A 21,600-nucleotide genomic window follows, 5' to 3' on the forward strand; every position below is an offset into this window, starting at 1 on the left:
AATCTGCCATGTCCATAATTTGTAAAGTAAAAATTCCACCGCAAATTACCTACCATATTCACCAAACACAGGCCATGTCCCGTGCGATTAGTCCCGTGCGAATCGGCGTCTCGGTGATTTGGGGTCGTATTTTACCGTTACGCAGAGCAGAGCCTTGACATTTCCAATCATATCCGGGGAGATAATGTCAGTAAATTCGAGCAAAATACAGAATTCGCTTATCCCGTGCGAATGCGCCGCATGAAACACAGACGTGGGGGGGTAATTTCTAAATCACATGGGGTCTCCGGGTAACACTAGTCCTGTGCAAATAGGGCTTAAGAAGTAAATCCCAAACGTTTCCTTCAATACTGTAGTAGGAAAAGGAAAGTCAAAGAGGATATCAGGTGCATCAAAAATGAAGAATTTATTGCTTTTTAAGAATAAAGATACTGATGATGCCTTAAATAGTTATTTTGCTGAGTTTTACTAGAGAAGAGGTTACTGGAAGGCATATTCAGTACTCAGAAAGTCTCATCAGATATTTAAATAGAGAATAAAGAAGTCCTGCATGAATTACTTAAACTAAAGGCAAACAAGGCAGCAGGTCCTGTTGGCATATACCCAAGAATACATTTTTAAACCATTGGCAGGTATCTTTAGACAGTCCTTAGAAACTGGAGAAATACCTGAGGACTGGAAGCATGGTAATATAATACCAATATATAAGAAAGGGGACCGTACTGATCCAGGAAACTACAGGCGTGTAAGTTTAACTTGCATAATATGTAAAATACTGGAATCTATTATTAGAGACAAGTTGGAAGTATTTCTTGAAAATAGCAACATCCTAAGGGATAGCCAGCATGGTTTTTGTAAGGGAAGGTCATGTCTGACAAACCTTCTGGTACTCTTTGAAGGAGCTACCAAGTGTTTTGATTATAGCAAGGTGTATGATATTATCTACTTAGATTTCCAAAAGGCATATATGAGAGACCTGTTAGTAAAATGAAGATGGTAGGAATTAGAGGATGTATTTCAGAGTGGATTTAGAACTGGCTACAGGGTAGAACACAAAGAGTAGTAGTAGGAGGGATATTATCTGAGCAGGGAGGTGTTAGAAGTGGAGTCCCACAAGGATCAGTGCTGGGACCACTGCTCTCTCATTTATTTCAATGACCTCGACAGGGACATAGAAAGTACATTAGTCAAATTTGCAGATGATACAAACAGGGAGGCCCAGCTAATAGGTTGGAAGCTACTAAAGTAATCTAAGAAGATTTAAATAAAATCCAGAGGTGGGCGGAAACCTGGCAAATGAAATTTAATATAGCCAAATGTAAAGTGGGAAATAAAAACATTAGACAGGATTACTTTATGGGAGGAACAAAATTGGAATGTGCTCAGTTTGAAAAAGACTTTGGAGTAATGCTGTAGCAGTAAAAAAAATGCCAACAGGATGCTAGGATATATAGCCAAAAATATTGAGTATAAATCCAAGGAAGTTATACTTATACAATACATTTGACCACACTTGGAGTATTGTGTGCAGTTCTAGGGACCGTACTACAAGAAAGATATATAGGCTCTGGAAAAAGTTCAAAGAACAGCGACAAAATTGATTCCTGGTACGAAAGATAAAAACTATGAGGAAAGACTTAAGATGCTTAACCTCTTCAAGCTTAGTAAAAGGAGAATCAGTGGTGATTTGATTAATAAAGGGGATCAACGGAGTGAACTACAAGAGATTCTTCAGGTTGGACATAAAGGGCACATAAAAGCGAATTAAGAAAAGGTAGATTCCATACAGACATTAGGAAGAATTTTTTCATGCAGAGAGTAGTCAATGTGTGGAATAGCCTGCCAGGTCAGGTAGTAGAGGCAGAAACTCTGGGGATTTTTAAGACTAGGCTGTAGGTTTTCATTTCGACCCTAATTTGGCACACCTGATGACTGATTAGCAGCTCAGTGAGATCTCTAGCTTTTCAATGAGGTGTGGTTTGTTAGGGCTGGAATGAAAATCAATAGGATGGTAGATATCCAGGGTCAAGGTTGGTTACCATTGCTCTTGAAAATCACGAATTACAGGAGTGCAGTCTGACCCATCAGACTCCAGACTGATTTATCAAATATTTCAACTGAGCTCAGGGCTCAAGAGTCAAGAGGTGTCTCTGAGTAAGTGCATGTTTGAGATGGACTGTCTCTGTGTCACAGAGTAAACACAGGTTTGGGAAGGACTGTGTCTGTGTTTCAGAGTAAACGCAGGTTTGAGAGGGACTGCAGAGAGGCAGACAGGGCGCGGCAACATTTTGAAAAGATGGATGCTGACATCAATGTGACCAAGGCTGACGTTGAGAAGGTGAGATAATAAAAGATTGAGATATCACAGATAAGGAACATTGATTTGCCAGATATGGAAACTATAATTATGCATATTGTACGTTTGCGATACGTTTACTAACTTGCCAGTCCTACTAACTAGCTGCCACAATACTTGTTAGCCAAGACACAGCTTTTTGTTGTTACAGTGGGATTGCGTGTGTTCTGTGAGTGTGTGTGTGTGTGTGCATGTGTGTATGGTGTGTGAGTAATGTCAGCAGTGGGGCAGGGCATGGTCTGCATTGCATCTGTGGCTACTCTGCACAGGCAAGGCTGCAGGCCCAGATGAGAGCCCAGATTGCAGAAGACAGCAAGAGCGAGTATTCCTCTTGTCTGGAGAACTTCAACCAGGAACAGAACCAGCACTACCACACCCTTCTCCCGCTCATCTTCCAGGTAACACCACACCCTGCTACCACACATCTCTCGGGTAATAGTTCAACTGTTATCAATCACCTTTCAGGTGCCACCACACACTTCAACTTCACATCCTTTGGAAACCACCTTATAAAGCTTTTTTTTTTCCAGCAGCGGCTGCAAAGTTTTGTTCTGGTGTTTCACAGGACGGTACCCTGACTATTCTTCTCACTCTCCTGAACTTCAGAGACAGTAGCCTGACATTCCTGCTGATTATGCTATATACTGTGCTGAGCTGCAGTGGGCCTCACAGCAAGAAGGTTGTGGGTTTGAATCTCGGTGTGTTCGCGTGGGTTTCCTCTGGGTACTCTGGTTTCCTCCCACAGTCCAAAGACATGCAGGTAGTCTAATTGGACACTCAAAATTGCCCATAGGTATGAGTGTGTGAGTGAATTGTGTGTGTGCCCTGCGATAGATTGGCGGCCTGTCCAGGGTGTATTCCTGCCTCTCACCCAACGTATGCTGGGGTAGGCTCCAGCACCCCATGCGACCCTGCTCAAGATAAGCGGGTATAGATAATGGATGGGATGTGCTGAACTGGTAGGTTAATGGCCACAACATAAGCTCAATGCTCTGTGCTTAAGGAGCTAATAAGCTTAGTTTCTCTTCCAGCTAGCTTGCTTTGGCATATAGATATTATCTCTCCTGGTCTAGCATATGTTTTTATTTTTGAATTTTATTCAAAGGAACATGGATTAATTTTTTATTTATGTGTACTGTTCAAATATATACAGACGAGTGGCAAATTAAAGGGAAAACCAACATAATGTGTCGTAGTAAGGTGTTGGGCCACTACGAGCCACCAGAACAGCTTCAGTGCACCTTGGACCATAGATTCTGCCATTCTCTGGAACTCTATTGGAGGACGGAACATCATTCTTCCAAAAGGTGTTTTGATGATGGTGGTGGAGAGCACTGTCTCAAACGTTGGTCCAAAATCTGCCATAGGTGTTCAATTGGGTTGAGAACTGCGAAGGCTGTACCACGATTCACATAATTTTCATACTCATCAAACCATTCATTGCCCCCTCGTGCCCTGTGGATGAGGGCATTGTCATCCTGTAAGAGACCACTCCCATCAGGATAGAAATTTTTCATCATAGAATAAAAGGTGATCACTCAGAATAACTTTGTATTGAGTTGCAGGGACCCTTTCGTCTAAGCGGACAACTAGACCCAAACCATGATAGGAAAATGCCCTCCAAAGCACAACAGAGCCACCTGACCCTCACTGTACGGGTCAAGCATTCAGGCCTGTACCATTCTCTTAGTGTATGCCACACATGCACTTGCCACATGTCAAGAATATGGTGAAGGATGATTCATCTGATCATATCACTTTTTCTACATCTCTGTAGACCTGTGCCTATGGTTTCTACACCACTGAGCTCTCAAATGTGCATTTGCGTTTGTAATGAGGGGTTTATGCACTGCAACCCTACTATAATATCCCTCTCTATGTAGTTGTCGACGGACTGTTCTCGCTGACACAGTCTAATCACGTCCTGCATTGACATTCTCAGTCACCTGAGGAAGAGCTGTTCTTATGTTTACTTCTGTTCTTATATATCACACTAAGGCACAAGCCTCACCGGTCATTGAATTGCCCTTTTGACCACTATTTCCAACCCTATTTACTGACGTTTTTCCCATTGATCTTAATGTTGTCACTGTTTGTATTAAAACACTAGCCAGTTGAGCAGTCTTTGTGACTAAAACTCCTGCTGGCTGTGCCCCAACAGTGAAACCAATTTCTAAGTCACTTAAATCTTTTCCTTTTGCCATTTTGATCCAGAATTGAGGTCAACTGGGCCTGCTTGACATTTTTATGCATGCCACAGAGCATATATAAAAATGAGCATCAGATTTTAATTGCTTGATTGTATCCTGCAGTATACCTATATGGAAGTATCTGCCTTCGTCATGTTTCTCCACTCATTTATTCAGATCCTTTCATTTGTCACCTGTCTGTATATATATCAAGCATACCATACACTACTCTGGGTACTTCAAGAGAGAAATCGGTTGGCAGATTTAGTCAGTGATTGCAGCAGTGGTGTGCTAACGCTAGTTCTACTGTAGGAGATATTTGGCTTTAAATTAAAGCAGCGCTAAACTTTTTTACCAAGAGAGGTGCCTGGTCAAGAATGTTAATCCTGCGACACTGAAGTGGAAACTGATAATGAACTACTGTCAAAATTTGAGAGAAAAAAGAAGTTTGACACAAATGTAAATAAATACACGCCCCCACTGCCAGACAATATTGATACCAAAGTGAAAATGTATCTGTCACTCCTCTGGCCTGCTGTTTAGCAACTGAATGATGTAGGAGGGGAGGAGGGATATTATTTTCTGATTCTTCTTATTCTTTCAGCATCCAAGATCAGTGGAATAAGCTAAATTTAAATTTTAGGCTACTGTCAGCTATTGTGCTACTGTGGAGAAATCAACGAGTGGTTAGTGGTTTTATTATATAGGCTAAGGGAAAAATGTATCAAGGCATATTACTTGCACATTCAGAAAAGTACTAAAATGTGCAAAACATGACAAAACTCAAAATGGACAAAAATAGTAATAGTAAAAAAGAAATACATATTACTGTTTTTTTTTGTAAAGTAATACACAGGTCAATTGCATTTTAGCAGTTGTCATGTTGTCTGCTCAGTTTAGTCTGTCTCAATTTCAGTGAAAAACTGAAAATATGTCTGAGCCATTACCTCCACAGGGTTCTAAAACTATCATTTATGTAACTACAATGCCCAACGTTATTCATCTCCACGCTAAATTCTTTATCAACTTTATCACATGATTGCAATGAATGAATTTAGTGTGATTATAGCTACATGTGCAAAACAATTAGAGCAAATTGTATCAAAGTGCTGGTCATTCAGTTTCTCAATAGCGTACCAGAGGAGAGAGCGACACATTCACACCTGGCTGGGTACCAAAACCTGCTGCCCATTTTCTTTTTGTGAGGGATTTTTGTGAAGAAAATGCCACAAAATGCCTGTATTTCTTTACTGATTCATTTTTTTTTTCATTTTAAAAGCAGTAATTTTAAGGACAAATATTTTGGGGTTATGGAAGGAGGAGGGTATAGATAAGGCATTTAGAGTGTTGGAGTCATTTTAATTATTAAGTCTAAAAGTCTAATGGGGTCGCCTCTGCCTTTCTAGTAGGGTTGAGCCGAATACTCGGATGAAACGAGTATCCGGTACGGATAATGTACTTTTTACGAGCACGAGTACCATCCGAGTAAAATGTGTCAATATCCATACTCGTGATGAAGGAAAATCCTCATTGGGTAGCTGTGTCCAGTGTCCACATCGTTCCGTGACAGGCCAGCCGCACACAGAGCTCCTCCTCTACACAGAGCCTATACAAAGTTCACTGCTGCTGCGCCACACAACAATCTTGCCATCGTCACAGCCACTCTGTCCAAAGGGATCTATTATCTATTGTCATATATTCTGAATAAAATAAAGTTTGCAATTCTCAGATTCGGCTCAACACATTATTCTCACCATAGCTAAACACACATTTACTGGACATTCACACGTAAGCTCATATTACTGATTACAAACTGACATTTCTAGCTTGCTACTGTTGGGCTAACTAGCTGCTACAGTGTGGCTAACTAGCCAGTTATCTAGCGACTACATGCATGCACTTGTACATTTAGCGATCTCATACACACACTCTACTAGCATCATTGACATCCTAGCATTCTTATACATCCACTGTACTAATGCAATATCACTTTTGTGCACATTTAGATGTCGTCACTCACCTGAAATCACAAGACATACAGTACATCGTGGTTAGCCAACTGTAACCTGGCGCGCTCTGTCTACTACTGTCTTCACACCGTCAGCTCGTTCAAAAAAAAAAAAAGAGTACCGAGTACCGGCATCTCTTTTACTGCTGCCACAGAGTGAATGTGATGATAAGAAAATGTTCGGTTACGCTGACCTATAAAACGCTATTCCAAAAGTAAAATTAGACATGTTATACATCGTTAGAAAGCTTGTACTCTCACCTACTGAATGAATTAATTGTCAATCAAGCCAGTCTGTACTAAAATGGGTGAAAAACGCCGTAAATGACACGTGTGGTATTACGCACAGCTATTTTGGAAGGTACCCAAGCATCACAAATGCGCGTATATTTCACAAACGGATTGTCCAAGACAATATATGACCACTCAGTCTCAAAAGGGACTTCTCTACACGTAAAACCAATGGTAAGGTTGTGTATTTATTCCCAGATATTGACTGTAGAATGACATGGTATCATTTTTTAAAATTTTGTCTCGTTTATTTCGTTATTCAGTGAGCAGCGTTTTCACTGCTGTATTGGCATATCCTAAGGCTATTGTTCGGTTTATGTTGTTGCTACGACGGAATACGATTTTTGAGTGGTGAAATAATATTTTTATGAATGCCCAGATAGACAATATTGTCCATTATGTTATGGGTGGGGGGTATAGTTGCAGATGAGACTGCAGGGAGGGGGTATCTGTTAAATGAACGACTACTAGGGGCTTTGCACTAAGAGGTTAAAATACCAACTTCCGGTTTAAGCCCCGCCCATTCCGAGTACGGATACGGATACAGATCATTTTGTTGGTTAAACAGATACAGATACAGATAATGGTGTACTCGCTTATCCCTACTTTCTAGTACTTGCCATCTGATTGTAGTGGTGGCTGGGTTTGGTTCTGCCCCATTTCATCTTTTACGTGATTGCTAAGAAACTGCGCAATAATGACAGCATTTTCAAATTAGCAACTTGACACTGTCTATTAACTTTTGGTGATGATTTAATTCAATCACTAATATGACACACACATTTTGACTTCAACAGAATATGTTCAAAGGAAAAACTGCTCCTCTGGGGTGCTTGTGCTCGTAGGTGCAAAAAAAAACAAAAACACATATATTGGGATGGCAGGTATGCCATCCCACCAAGTTACGCCTTTGCAGGGCAGCATGCCCCATGCCTATACAGCACCAAGAGTTTGGCACTTTTCAGAGTTCCCCACAGAAATAACCACAACAGCCACAGACACTCAGCCCTTAAAAACATTAAATTCTCTGCATTCTCACCCTATTTCAACAAACAGAATTCATAAACAACTTCACATTTCCACACAATAAAGTCCCAAACTAAGGGTATTTTGCGTTTTTTCTCCTCCTCCTCCTCCTCCTCCTTCTTCTTCTTCTTCTTCTTGCTGCCTAGCCCACAAACAAAATGTCTCTCAATTGGACATTTTACCAACACCAGCAAATCCTTCACGAGCCAATCAAAATCTCACATACACAAAAAAAAAAAAAAATAGACATATCTTTTTACCCTAAAACATTTCCAGTCTAAACAGCTAGTCTGTTCGTGGTTCAGTGGTCAGTTATTCAATCTATGGATCATAGGTTCCCAGGTTCAAGCCCTGCCTGGAGAAAGTTTTTTTAACCTGCTTTTTCCCTCACTAATAATTGTCTATTACTTCTCAATTATTGCTTTTGCACCACATCGGCTGCCATTCACCGAACGTATACACTGCAATATGATGTACCATCTACATGTTCAGTTAACCGGCTACAATATTGTCAGGCCATATGATTGAATGGGAGCTCGACTGTGCATACTGGCCTGTCTTCTTCTTTAAAACCACGGACACATTTGACCAAGACAATTCACGTACTGAACAGCTATATCATGGTGGCGCATTGCCAAAGTTACGGACTGGAGAGTATGAGGTTGAAGGATCGACTACCACCTCACCCTAACGCAGATCTTTTCATATTTTACACTAACATTTTCTTACACTTCTATTATCACCCAATAAATTTCCCAGCTAGTCCGTTTGTGGCTTAGTGGTTAATGTCACAGCCTATGGATCGTGAAGTTGCAGGTTCAAGCCCTGCTGGAAGCAAGATTCTTTAACCTTGCGTTTTTTTTCAGTAATATTGTCTATTACTTCTCAACAAGCTCAACATGTTGGTCTTAAAATGAGGTGTGGTCAGGCGCATTGCTATCTTGAGGCAGCGGAAAGTGATTGCGCGATTGACCAACAAAAACCTGGTCTTAAGGGCACGGTCACACATACGCAAAATGAACCATATACCGTGCACTTACATTCTACGCAAGCGAAGGGGTGAATAAAACATTTGCTTCTGTTGGCGACGCAAATTTGCGTCTTCGATTCACGAGTTCAACTTTGGTGAACTTTGACCGGCGAATTCGCAGCCTCAACCAATAGCAAAGTAGTGTGTGTGGTTGACCCCACTTGGCTGTAATTGGCTGTAGTTTTCTTAGTGACCCAGGATGGAGGAGACTTTGATTGTTGCTGTGTCGAACCAGCCGGTATTGTATGATCTTCAGTATACATTTTCCCGCAAAACCACAAAACCAACAACCGCTCATGTGATATCACAACCGCTCATGTGACCAACAACCACAACCACTCAAACGGACTACAAAACAACAAACTGATTTCCATGTGCATCACATCCTGCACTGCCCACATTCAGCACGACAAGATACGAATTTCACCTCGGCAGGCGATGGTCATTCACCTGCATTCACACGTGTGACCGCGCCCTATGTCAATGGCGCAGTATTTTACTGTTATTTTAAGGGCGCATTATTAAGATAGTAATATGTATCTACATAGGTGGGTGCACAATGCGTGATATTTTAAAAAAATACATGTCATAATGGTTAGTCATAATTAGTCATAATGGTTAGTCATATTATATATATTAACATAATATTCATAATATAATATTTGGTGGAATCCTGCTGTTGCCGTAGATGGTCTGCTCGCGTGCTTCCACTTCGCGCACGAGCAGATCCGTTTCTTCTGCAGAGAAACGTTCTTTCCTACCACTTGGCAAATCTGCCATTATTATAGCAATCCGCCAAGGTGCAAGCACACCTGGCTTTTAAAGGGAATGGGAGATGACACTCTGATTGGTTTATTTCATGCCAATGATTAATTAAGAGACTAAGTACAACCCCTTTGAACCAGGCACCTTACTTTGCACTCAGATTATCCACCGTTAAACTAGCAAAAGTGGATTTGGACATGCCCTAAATGCACTTGCGCCATGCACTTTAAACCGTGTGCTTATATCATTAAAATAGAGCCCTAAAAGTGCATCTCGGAGCAGGACAGAAGGGTACACAAGTTGCGACCTTGGGAGCTTTAATTCTACGAGCTTGCTGATAATCATTCACGCAACAGAAAGGCTGGGCAGCTAAATACATACATACCAATACAAATTGGACATATTGACGCCTATTCAATCATTCTTGACTCTCACAAACCCATCCACATTTATGTTTGGCCTGTCCAAGTACTGTATGCTTATACACACAGGGCCAAGTGACTTGAAACAATTGAGGAAACATTGCATTACATTACATGACAGGCATTTGGCAGACGCTCTTATCCAGAGCGACATACAACAAAGTGAATAAGCACAACCAGGAACAAGTGTGTCGAAAAACCTAGAGAGAAGTACCGTTCCAAGTGCAGGGAACAACCACATAGTTCAACTTGGACCCTGTAGGTTAAACTGATTAACACTAACACAAACGAGAACAGCAACAACGCAGTCTATGCAAAAATACAAGCAGTAGTTAAGACGAGTGCATTACCTAAGTCACCTACGAAACAGCTACCTAGTTACAACCCTAAGCTTACAGCCAATTTAGAGATTACAGGGAGTTAGGGAGGGATGGGGAGAGGTGCAGCCTGAAGAGGTGAGTCTTCAGTTGTCGCTTGAAGTGGGTCAGTGTCTCAGCTGTTCTGACCTCCACGGGGAGGTCATTCCACCATTGTGGGGCCAGAACAGACAGGAGAGCGCAGGAGCGAAGAGGGGGAGGTGCCAGGCATCCTGAGGTAGCGGAACGGAGGGGTCTGGCTGGCATGTAGTGTTTGAAGATCTTGTGGAGGTATGCTGGGGCTGATCCCTTGACTGCCTGGTATGTTTTAAATTTGATGCGAGCCATAACAGGCAGCCAGTGGAGGGTAGTGAGCAGGGGAGTGACGTGGGAGTGTCTGGGGAGGTTGACGACCAGATGAGCTGCAGCATTCTGAATGAGTTGCAGGGGTCTGATGGCAGATGCTGGTAATCCAGCCAGAAGAGAGTTGCAGTAGTCCAGGCGGGATAGTACCATTGCTTGGACCAGGAGCTGGGTTGAGTAGGTGGTGAGAAAGGGGCGGATTCTCCGGATGTTATACAGGAAAAATCTGCATGCCCGGCTTAACGCTGCGATGTTCTTGGAGAGAGACAACCTGTTGTCTATCACCACTCCGAGATTCTTGGCACAGGGTGATGATGTTACTAAATGGAAAATGGAAAAATGGAAATGGAAAAATCGAGGAGGGGAGAGGTTAGAGCAGGAATAAAGATTAGCTCTGTCTTTCCTGGGTTGAGCTTCAGGTGGTGATTGTCCATCCAGCTCTGGATGTTCCTCAGGCAAGCGGAGATGCGGGAAGGGACCTGTGTGTCCGATGGGGAGAAGGAGAGAAAGAGTTGTGTGTCGTCGGCATAACAGTGATAGGACAAGCCATGAGCAGAGATTACAGGGCCAAGGGATCTGGTGTATAAGGAGAAGAGAAGGGGACCGAGGACTGAGCCTTGGGGAACTCAGCGGCGATACTTTATCAGCCCAGGCAACCTGGAAGGAACGATCGGAGAGGTAAGACTCAATCCAGTCAAGGACTGTGCCGCAGATCTCTGTTGCTGCCAGGGAGGACAGGAGGATGGAGTGCTCCACAGTGTCGAATGCAGCGGAGAGGTCTGGAAGAATCAGGACAGAGGAGAGGGAGGCTGCTCGTGCGGCGTGGAGTGACTCACTGACCAAGAGGAGTGCAGCCTCTGTCGAGTGGCCAGGCCTGAAGCCGGACTGGTGGGGGTCAAGCAGGTTATTCTGAGAGAAGAAAGCAGAGAATTGGTTAGATGCAGCTTGTTCAAGTGTTTTGGATAGAAAAGGAAGGAGAGATACCGGGCGGTAGTTCTGGATGACTGAGGGATCTAGTGTCGGCTTCTTCACAGTGGGGTGATGTGGGCCCTCTTGAAGGATGAGGGGAAACATCCAGAAGATAGGGAGGAGTTCACGAGGGAGGTGACAAATGGGAGGATGTCGGGTGTGATTGCCTGGAGGAGAGATGAGGGGATAGGGTCTAGGGCGCAGGTGGTAGGGCGGTGGGAGAGCAGGAGCTGGGAAACTTCAGAGTCTGTGAGGAGAGAAAATGTGGAGAAACAGGGCGCAGAGGGAGCAGAGGAGGCGGAGGTCGCAGAGGGCGCAGAGGGGGCAAAGGAGCTGCAGATGTCTGCGATCTTCTCGTCAAAGAATGCTGCAAAGTCATCTGCAGTGAAGGAAGACTGGGGTAGGGGAGGTGGCACGCTGAGGAGAGAGGAGAAAATAAGAACATTTGATGAGGGTTAGAAATGGAGTTACGAATTTTAGTTTGATAGAAATTTGCCTTAGCGGCAGTGACAGCGGAAGAAAACTCTGTCAGGAGAGACTGATAGGCTGAAAAGCTACATTGGGTAGCATTGCTTTGGAATACAGCTTATTTAATTTTGGTGAGGCAAGATAGCTTATATTGTTTATAGTACAGTAACTTGGCATCATTGTGATATCAATACTTTTAATGGCAGGCCTAGATTTTGCCAGTTTGAATGAATGAGTTATAGACAGTGTATGTCTTCTAGGTGTGAGTAACTTGCCATTTTTTAAAGTTGAAAACATGTTTTTTATGAGATATATACACAAAAGTTTTAGAACACCTCCATTTTTCCAGTTTTTATTGAAAGTTACACAGTTGGAATGGAAATCAAATATTGTTCGGAAAGATCTTCCCAACACTGTTGCAGAAGTTCCCACAAATGTGTTGCACTTGTAGGTTGCTTTGCTTTCACCCTTCTGTCCAGTTCAACCCAAGCCAGCTCGATGGGGTTTAAGTCGGGAGACTGTGCTGGCTATTCCATTATTTGAACGCTACCGTCTTGTTCTTTTGTTCTAAGGTAGTTCTGACATAGCCTGGAGGTATGTTCTGGTTCATTACCTTGCTGTAGGATGAACCCCAGACCAACTAGGTGTTGACTAGAGGGTATTGCATGGCGCTGCAAAATGCTGTGGTAGCCCTTTTGGTTCAGGGTGCCAGTCACTCTGTGCAAATCGCCAACTCTGTATCCAGCAAAAGAGCCCCAGACCATCACGCTTCCACCTCCATGTTTGACAGTTGGTGTCACATACTGAGGAACCATCCTTTCACCTACTTGACAGTGTACAAAAACCCTGCATGATGAAACAAAGATTTCAAATTTCGATTCATCGGTCCATCAGACCTTCTTCCAGTCTTAAGTAGTCCACTGCTGGTGCTTCATGGCCCAGGCAAGCCTCTTTTTCTTATTTAGCCATTTTATTAATGGCTTTCGTACTGCCACTCGACCTGTCAAACCTGCAGGTTAAAGTCTCCTCTTCACAGTTGAAACTGAGCCTTTCTTACTTTGACCACTGATAAGCTGTGCTTGAAGCTGTTATCCTGTGAGCCGTCTATCATGTAAGCTGTTGACTCTCAGAAACTTGTCTTCTGATTCTGTTCCGGCTTTGGGTCTGCCGGACCTCTTCCTGTCAGAGTTTCCTCCAGTTTCCAAGTGCCTTTCGATAGTATAGGAAATTGTACTCACTGACACCTTGGCTTGCTTTGCAATTTCTCAAAAGGAAAGACCTACACTTTTAAGGGTTATAATGGTCTGTCTGTCTTTCTTTGTTAATTGCCCTTTTCTTGCCATTATGATAGCAATATACTGCTTCCTGCAGTGCAATATTGTCCATCTGTTCCAACACTGATTGTATACAGCCAGAGGGTTTGTAAGTAATCAACAAAAGTTGAGACACCTGTAGGAATTGTTTGCATCAACTTTCAAGGCTTAATTTTCTTCCATTACTGCAGAATAGCTGTAAGTTGTTAACCTATGACTTGTTCCCTGAAAAAGGCCTTTTTTTATAACTCTGAAATTTACATTATTTTTCAGTTATTGGTAACCAAACCTTTTTTTATTTTTTTATTTTTTAATTTATTTTTTAAACCTCTGGCAGTTTACGACTTACCTTTGTACCATTTCAGGTCATTCACTGGACTTGAAAAATTGGGGTGTTCAAAACTTGTGACCGGTAGTGTATATACTATATGTTATGGTGATTCCTTTGTCGTCACCATGTCCCGGCAGGGTGGATTCTCAACGCACAAATAATGAACAGTCCTAGATCCTTCGTTTGAATAAAAGTTACGTTTCTTTTATTTCAGTTGCCACGACGGTAATTCACAGACAATAAATCATAAATTTCAAACTTGCCCATGTCTCAGATAGCAAACCTCCAAACACTCTGACTGCCATTCGTATGACATGGTTGAAAACCGTATGCTTCCTGCCAGAACATCCGGGGAATTGCATACTCCCCGTTTTACCCCCAGGAGGTAAGTGTAGGATGTTATTTTCTAGTTTACGGTTCACACACTTTCTTTACATCTTTTGCTACTGATATTTGTAATTATTAAATAAACATATTTTAATCTATTTCAGTCTAATAAGAACATAATAAACTTAAATGAAATATGGCTCCAACACTATAGGTGGGGTCATTTGCGCCCCTTACCTTAAAGTAAACAAGAAAACAGAATAAGTGATTTATTACCTTTTTAAAATCATTGCACGTTAAGACATGTTTTCTTGACCTCTACCAGTAAAAACAATTGAATACAAAATCTAACTAGTACTCATTACAAATTTTTATTCAAAATATCGTGGTGTTAGGTTTCACTTGCCCCTTGCTCGCTGGCTTCTCTTGTCTGCGCACTTCTTAACCGGCTCTCTCAAAGGTGCTTTGGAAAAAAAAAAATTCTACACATCAATATATAAAAAATAATTGTTTATTTCAATAATTCAATAATTTCAGCTACAGTCTATTTTCCTTATTGGATAAACAAGGAACTAGATTCTGACAGTAAAGGCACGATGGCAATTTTTTTGAATAAATTCAAAATTAAAAACAATTTTACTATATACTTATTGCACAGTCGGTATAAATGTAACAGGATTTTGCTCATTTACTCAGAAAACATTTAGCCTAGCACTATGAAATTTAACTTCAAACAACTGACATGTCAATAGTCATTATCGTTTCAATTATGTTTATAACTTAATTGAGTTGGATAAGTTATTGGAATTTTTCAACCATTACTGTAAATTACTGTAGGCTGCGTCAAAACTTCCAACTGTTCCAAGTTTCTGCAAAATGGTATGAGGACTAGTTATGACGTTATGTTTAGACCATTTCATTTTGAACAAGATTAGGCTATCTTACATGAAATAAATGAAAAGATAATTTGGCCATAGCAAATGTATGCATTAAAAACAAACACAAAGCCGAATGGCAAACCACACCTACCAATCCGGTGTGTGATTATTATAAATGCATGTGACAGGTGGCAGTTTCTTTTCCATGAATCATTTGGTAAAGGTCTGAATTGCATGTGTACTATCCTGAAATGGCTAATATAGCAGCATTGTACAAAAAGTTATTGGCTGTGTTATATGTATGATGCGTTACATTTATACCTACTCCCTAGTGAAACCCTAAACCACTATATATGTTTAATAGGTGTTCCTCTAATAAAATTATTCTTTCTTATGTACTGAAGTTGACAGCCTGTGAATAGTGATCTGGTGTGACCCATTGGAAGCTTGTCCAGTTTAACTCAATAACTCCCCCTTCCCTCAGAGGATCCAGGAGATGGAGGAGCGTCGTGTGGAGCAAGTGGGGGTGTGCATGAAGACGTTTGCGGAGGTAGAGCGGCAGGTCCTCCCCATCGTGGGGACGTGCTTGGACGAGATGAGCCGCGCTGCTGAGAGCATCCAACCCAAAGCCGTAAGTTAGAACCCAGCCAGTGCTATAAGTGTTGGCTTGTTTAGACTGCACTTCCTCAGCTGTCAGTAGATTTATTGAGAGCTGTCTTTTGTGGTCTCTACAAAATACTGACATTACCTGATGACAGGTGTGTGCCAACAGCAGCTTGGAACAGGAAACAGTCGTAATGATCGGAGCGCCCGCCAGATAGCTGGCTTATCCTGCGCTCTCGCTTGCCAAACCCACAATCAAAGCAGAACTCGTATCGGCTATCGAGACATTTTGGACTGACAAGCTGACCACAGAGCTCTACAACAGATACATTGATCATCTGAACAAAGTGTTGTGCCGAGTTGTGGAATTGCGAGCAGGACCAACTGGAATGTAGCCTTTGCAATTTAATTGGAGAAAATTTCATCCCACTATCTGTGGTCTGGTGTTGCTGTTTCAATATCATTAAAATCCTTTCCCCTCAAATATATTGACTTGTACACATTTATTGTCAATTTATCCTCGTTAGCACTGTATCCTACAGTAGCCTACAATGTGAATATAGTTTATTCCACTGATAATGTGTGATGTTTGATCATTCAGTTGCTAAATAGCCTGCCAGAGGAGAGACGGACACATTCACACATCCGCATTCTGCATCAACACCTGGCGTCTGGCAGTGGGGGTGTGAAGACAAGCCAAACTCAAGTAAACTGCCCTAAAATTAAAAGTCATCCTTTCAGACTTGGCTGATATTATTGAGTTTGTTTGTTTAACACCCATATGTACACCCAACTCCTAAAAAAAAAAAAGACAAACGTTTTAATTAGTAGGCTAGCTGGCAAGTATTAACTATCACAAACAAGTATTAAATATGAAGTCTCCATTTTCACCGTAGCCTAACTTGTTTCTGGGTAAAGGGGTAATACCTCCCTTATCGCCTATATAACAAAAATTCTACATTTCAGAAATACAACTATTGGAATTGATCCAGCTGTGTACTTTATTTCAAGAAAATAGTTTTGCAACATACCCTATTGTTTCATAATACGCCTGAACTTGTTGTGGGAAGTAACAGAAGTAATAAAAACACAGCCTTTTAAATGTTAAATGACCACATATTTGTGTAAAAACACATAAAAACATTTTTTATGTTCTATTTGCTCGAAGATTTGTAAGAAAGCAAGTGAAATCTCCGTTCACCCGGCAGGTTCCTTTTGTTTCGCAAATGAGTAATTAGAGGCGTAAATTGGACAGTCTGTTATCAAAGAAATTGATTAAGATTACATTAGGTCATCTATCGGTCATGGTCATTACCTAAGCTTCACCAAGGTCATGTCTGCAGTGTGGTATAAAGCATTTTAGTTTTACAAATGGGTGTTTTTTATTTTTTAATTACAGTGAAAAGGAGACGCGTCTTTTCGATTCCCAGTTCCAAACCTGCTGCCGGTGTGCAATGATGCATATAGGGAGGTCAAACCAATTTTTCAGAAAACAGAGTTTGACAGTTTATTTTTAATCCATAATAGCATAAATGCTACAGTATAATCAAATAATAATATATAAATCGCTGACTTTCCAGAACATAAGAAAATAGTTTTCTTTAATACGATGTTTAAAAAATTAGCTGCTTCTCTCGGCAAGTAATAACTATCGTTGGGGAGAAAGGATCTGTGCACTTTTTGCTATCGCTATCGTTTTCCGTTTCAGGAACAGAAATTTAAAAAAGCGAGAAATTAATGGGTGTTCGATATTCATTTTAAAAACATAAATCTAAAAACGAGAATCAATTGGTTATTCGTGTTGCTGACTGATATTAAACATATAATTGCATAAACAGAACTAGCTCTCGATTTTAAAATTTATTTATTTATTATTTAAAATTTACTGATACCAGCCCAATATTAGCTGGTATTAGGGCTTTATTTTTTCCCAAATTCTAATGTTATCTTAAAATCATTCAACTCATTAACTAAACTCATTTTAAGATTGTGAATCACCCTGAAATGCAACGCGGCGTGACGTCAAGTACAATGCAGAATGGTGGAGTTACTTTTATGTCTTTATTATGCAATCAAACAGATTAGATTTGAGAACAAAACTTTCGACACTGCAATAAAAAAATGTTTTATTGCAAGTAAAATAATTGTGTGATTAAAAATGTATTAATGCGAATCAAGAACTTTTGTTTGCAAATCCAAAGTTTTGTTTACAAATCCAAAAGTTTTCTTTGCGAATCCAAAAGTTTTCTTTGCAAAGCCAAAAGTTTTGAACGCTGTTTTTTGAGAATCCAAGTTTTGAACCCTGTTTTTTGCGAATCCAAAACCTACACTGAAAGATGTAAGACTATTGGCCAGTCTCGATCGTAGTGACAGCTTGGCAACATCCACAGTTAGTAAACGAGAGAGGGAGTTTTGAACATTTATAGAGTTTAGACATATATAGAGGGTATGCACATGACGTCACAGTAAGTGGAAGTCACTGCGGTTACACCCACTGAGTGGCAGAAAGACTACTGAGTTAAGCCGGACACCCACCGCGTAACTGAGGCGTAGTTGAAGTACTGTTATTACAACGGCAGCGGGCGACGTCCTCTACACCAGATGCGAATGCGTCGCGAACCGGCTGCGAAGCTTGTGCAACACAAGCGAACTGAAGCGTAATTTTTCGCTTCTGTTCTATTTTTTCGGCTTGTCACGCATCACGATGACCTGTTTATACACAGAAATATGCTCTAAAATGCTATATATGCTCTGATTTATATTTCATCCTTATATTAGGCTACTGGGGGTGTGTCCACAGTTCCCTCCCAGATATTTTATAAGCAGCTAAAAAAATACAAGCCTTTTTTGTATTGTCCTTGCAGAAAGAAAAAAACAACTGGAACCTGGGGAAAAGGCAAACTTAGTTTCGCTATCTTATTTTGCGGAGTGGTTGGGGTAAATTTGAAAATACACCACAGAAAGACGTAGTCTATTGAATGATGTAGAAGTGAATGCACCGGGCAGAGGTTTGTTAGCTCGAGTGTTGGAAGGTAGTTTTTAACCAACCATTGCTCAGCCTATTTGACTTCTCCGATGTCTTTGTTCGTCGTGCTTTCAAAAAGGGCTTGTTAATAAAAATCAGATAATCCACAGAGCTTTAAAAAATCAGATTATTTAGTGGTCTTGTGGATGAAAATGCACCTATTTTATAAATGAAATTGTAGGCAAGCCTTTATTGCACTTGTAGGGAGACCGGGGGCAATTGTAACAATTTTTGGTTTTGATGTCATTACTCAAAAACCTCTTGAACTATTTGGATACAAATTTTATGTAGGTAACTTGTATCTGTGTTCTACTTGTTAACAGTCATCAAATGTTTTTACAGGCAATGTTAGAGTCACAATATTGATTGAAAGACTAGAAGTCAAATGTTACATCTGCCCCCACGTGCGGGGGCGATTGTAACAGCATATGGGGGCAATTGTAACAACACACATAATACCTTCATATAAATACCAAGGACCACAATAAACTCCCAAGAATATTGATATAGTTAAAACAATTTAATATTCATTGAACAATTAATTCCAGTTTAATTAAAACAGTATAATCATATATTATACAAATATAAAACCTATAACCAACAGTTATAAAAAAACAACAACTGGAAAACAGACAACTGACAAAATGGGAACACAATCACATGGGAGTTAAAACAAATGGAGGAACTCTTATTCTTTTCTGAAGAGAGGTTGGCAGGGCACGTCTCAGTTGCTTTCACAGTTGTGGCACAAATAGTATTTGCTCCCATCTGTGCATTCTTTATGGGCCCAGGAGTGGCACGATACACAGGATATCCAAACCTCCCTTGATCTGGAGTAGCTCTCCAGGCAGACAATGCAGAATGACTCCTCTACACTTTCCTTATCATCTTCTCTTCTATTATTCACTTTCTTCTTCTTTGGTTTGTGTTTGGATTCAGTGAAATTCATCTTCCTCTTGCACTTTGATCCAATGGCTCTGTCCCTCTCCAGCTGCAGAGAGTTTCGGACTGGTGTATCGGTTAGGACTGCTGTGGTTCTTCTCCTTTTCCTGACGCTCACTTTGCGTGGAGAAGCTTTTGGATGAGGTCTGATTGAGACAGGTGAGAAGACAACCTCAGATGATTGCCCTGGTGTTGAAGTGGAAGGAGCACAAAGGGGCTGAGATGAAGAGGTACGATCTATAGGCAGAAGCAGAGGAGTCTGAGATGGGGGAGCCTGGGGCAGAGGAGCCTGAGATGGAGGTGCCTGGAGCAGAGGATCCTGGGGCAGAGGTGCAGACTCTGAGGCAGAGGTTGAGGGCTGTGGTGGGCATGGACGGTCAGTGACATGTGAGGGGGCATATTCCTGGTTGGAGAAAATATCCCTGTTTAAAGGCCAGATTCCTGAGCACCTGAAGCCTGCCTGGGCATTTGTGGTGGTGGCAGCCAGTGGCAAGGCATCCTTCACTATTCCAGGGAGGTCATAGATGCTCATGGTGTGCCCAGGGTGTATCTTCATCCATTTGTCCTGGAAATGGTTGACATATTTCTTCAGCGAGCCATAAACACTGCGGTCCAGAGGCTGAAGTTTATGTGAACAATGAGGGGGGAAAGATAAGAGCACAATGCCATGTGTCTTACAAAAATCAATCCCCTCCACTGACAGATGGGAGGCATAGTTGTCCAGAATCAGCAAGACTTTAGCTTGAGGGCTGGATCTTGTTTGAACTTGAAAGTGGCGCAGGAAGACAAGGAAATCTTCTTCTTGCATCCAGCCGGATCCATTCGCCGTCCCAGTAGATCCAGGTGGTCCAGTGAAGATGGAAGTTCTTCCTTGGGAAGATAAAGTGGGGAGGAATAGTGTTACCCAAGGCATTGATGGCTACCATCGTGGTCACCAGAGAACCACGCTCCCCAGAGGTCACAGCTCCAACCTGTTTGGCACCCCGTCTTGCCAGTACCCTGCCGGGGTTCTGGACTGTAGTTATACCAGTTTCATCTGCATTCCATATGTCTTTTGCACTGAAACCGTATGTCTCCACAACCTCTTCCAGATTACTGAAGAACCTTCAAACATTGGTTTTGTTAAAGCTTGTGGCTCTGGCAAGGCTTGTAGCCTGGGGACTGCGGAAAGTGTAGGGTGCCTCTGAAGAAAGCCAGTGAGCCAATCTGGCCCTGCCATCTCATTGGCACTCCATGAAGCTGGGAACTTAAGATGATATGCCACAGCCAGTTGGTAGGCAAGCTTGCGGGTCTGGGGGGGGGGGTTGTATGTTAAGCATGGTTTTTGGTTTATGAAAAAAGGCTACTAAATGAATTTACTGTTACATTAACTATATGAATGCAATGTAATATGAATTATATGAAAACAAACACACACAACCACACGCATGCTTGCATGCGCGCGCGCGCACACACAGCAAAATAATAAATAGCTTATAAAATGCATTGTGTGGCCTCCGGCTCTGTGTAGACCTATTGTACTTTACCTCTTTAGGAGACAACCCATAATACAGGTCTGTGCCTCCTTCAGGTACTCCACCAACTTGATCTCCTGATCCACTGAGAAAACCCTACTAGCTGGGTTGTAGCCTGCAGTTGGGGCTGCTGTTCCCTGTCTTTCTCCTGCCTGAAACTTCTCCTTCTTTTTTATGAAGCGGTACAAGGTCACATGACAAATGTCATAGGACTTTGCCACAGCTCTCACTGAGTTGCCCCTGGACACATCATTAGAGGCAACCTCCAATATAGACAGTGGCACTCCCCTTGCTGTTTTTCTTGGTTTGAACCTAGGCATGCTGTGAACAGAGTGTGTATAGGCCCTACTCTGTAAAATGTGTAAAAATTAAATTGTTCCAACCAGGTTTTGAATCTGAGTTTCAATACTACTATTACAAACCA

General features: G+C 41.6%; 1 protein-coding gene across 12 annotated transcripts in view; it reads left to right on the top strand.

Moving 5' to 3' along the window:
- LOC135233742 (formin-binding protein 1-like) overlaps window positions 1-21,600 on the top strand; it is a 179,583-nt gene that overhangs the window by 107,544 nt on the left and 50,439 nt on the right. For 6 of the 12 annotated variants that reach the window (XM_064297582.1, XM_064297581.1, XM_064297570.1 and 3 more), the window contains 4 exons: window positions 2,234-2,338; window positions 2,626-2,754; window positions 15,577-15,723; window positions 16,297-16,401. In XM_064297582.1, the coding sequence (XP_064153652.1) occupies window positions 2,234-2,338; window positions 2,626-2,754; window positions 15,577-15,723; window positions 16,297-16,401 (486 nt within the window). The remainder of the gene's footprint in view (window positions 1-2,233; window positions 2,339-2,625; window positions 2,755-15,576; window positions 15,724-16,296; window positions 16,402-21,600) is intronic. The other 6 variants (XM_064297574.1, XM_064297575.1, XM_064297576.1 and 3 more) reach the window with 2 other exon arrangements.

This window comes from Anguilla rostrata, chromosome 10, assembly GCF_018555375.3.
Source record: "Anguilla rostrata isolate EN2019 chromosome 10, ASM1855537v3, whole genome shotgun sequence".
Lineage (NCBI taxonomy): Eukaryota > Metazoa > Chordata > Actinopteri > Anguilliformes > Anguillidae > Anguilla > Anguilla rostrata.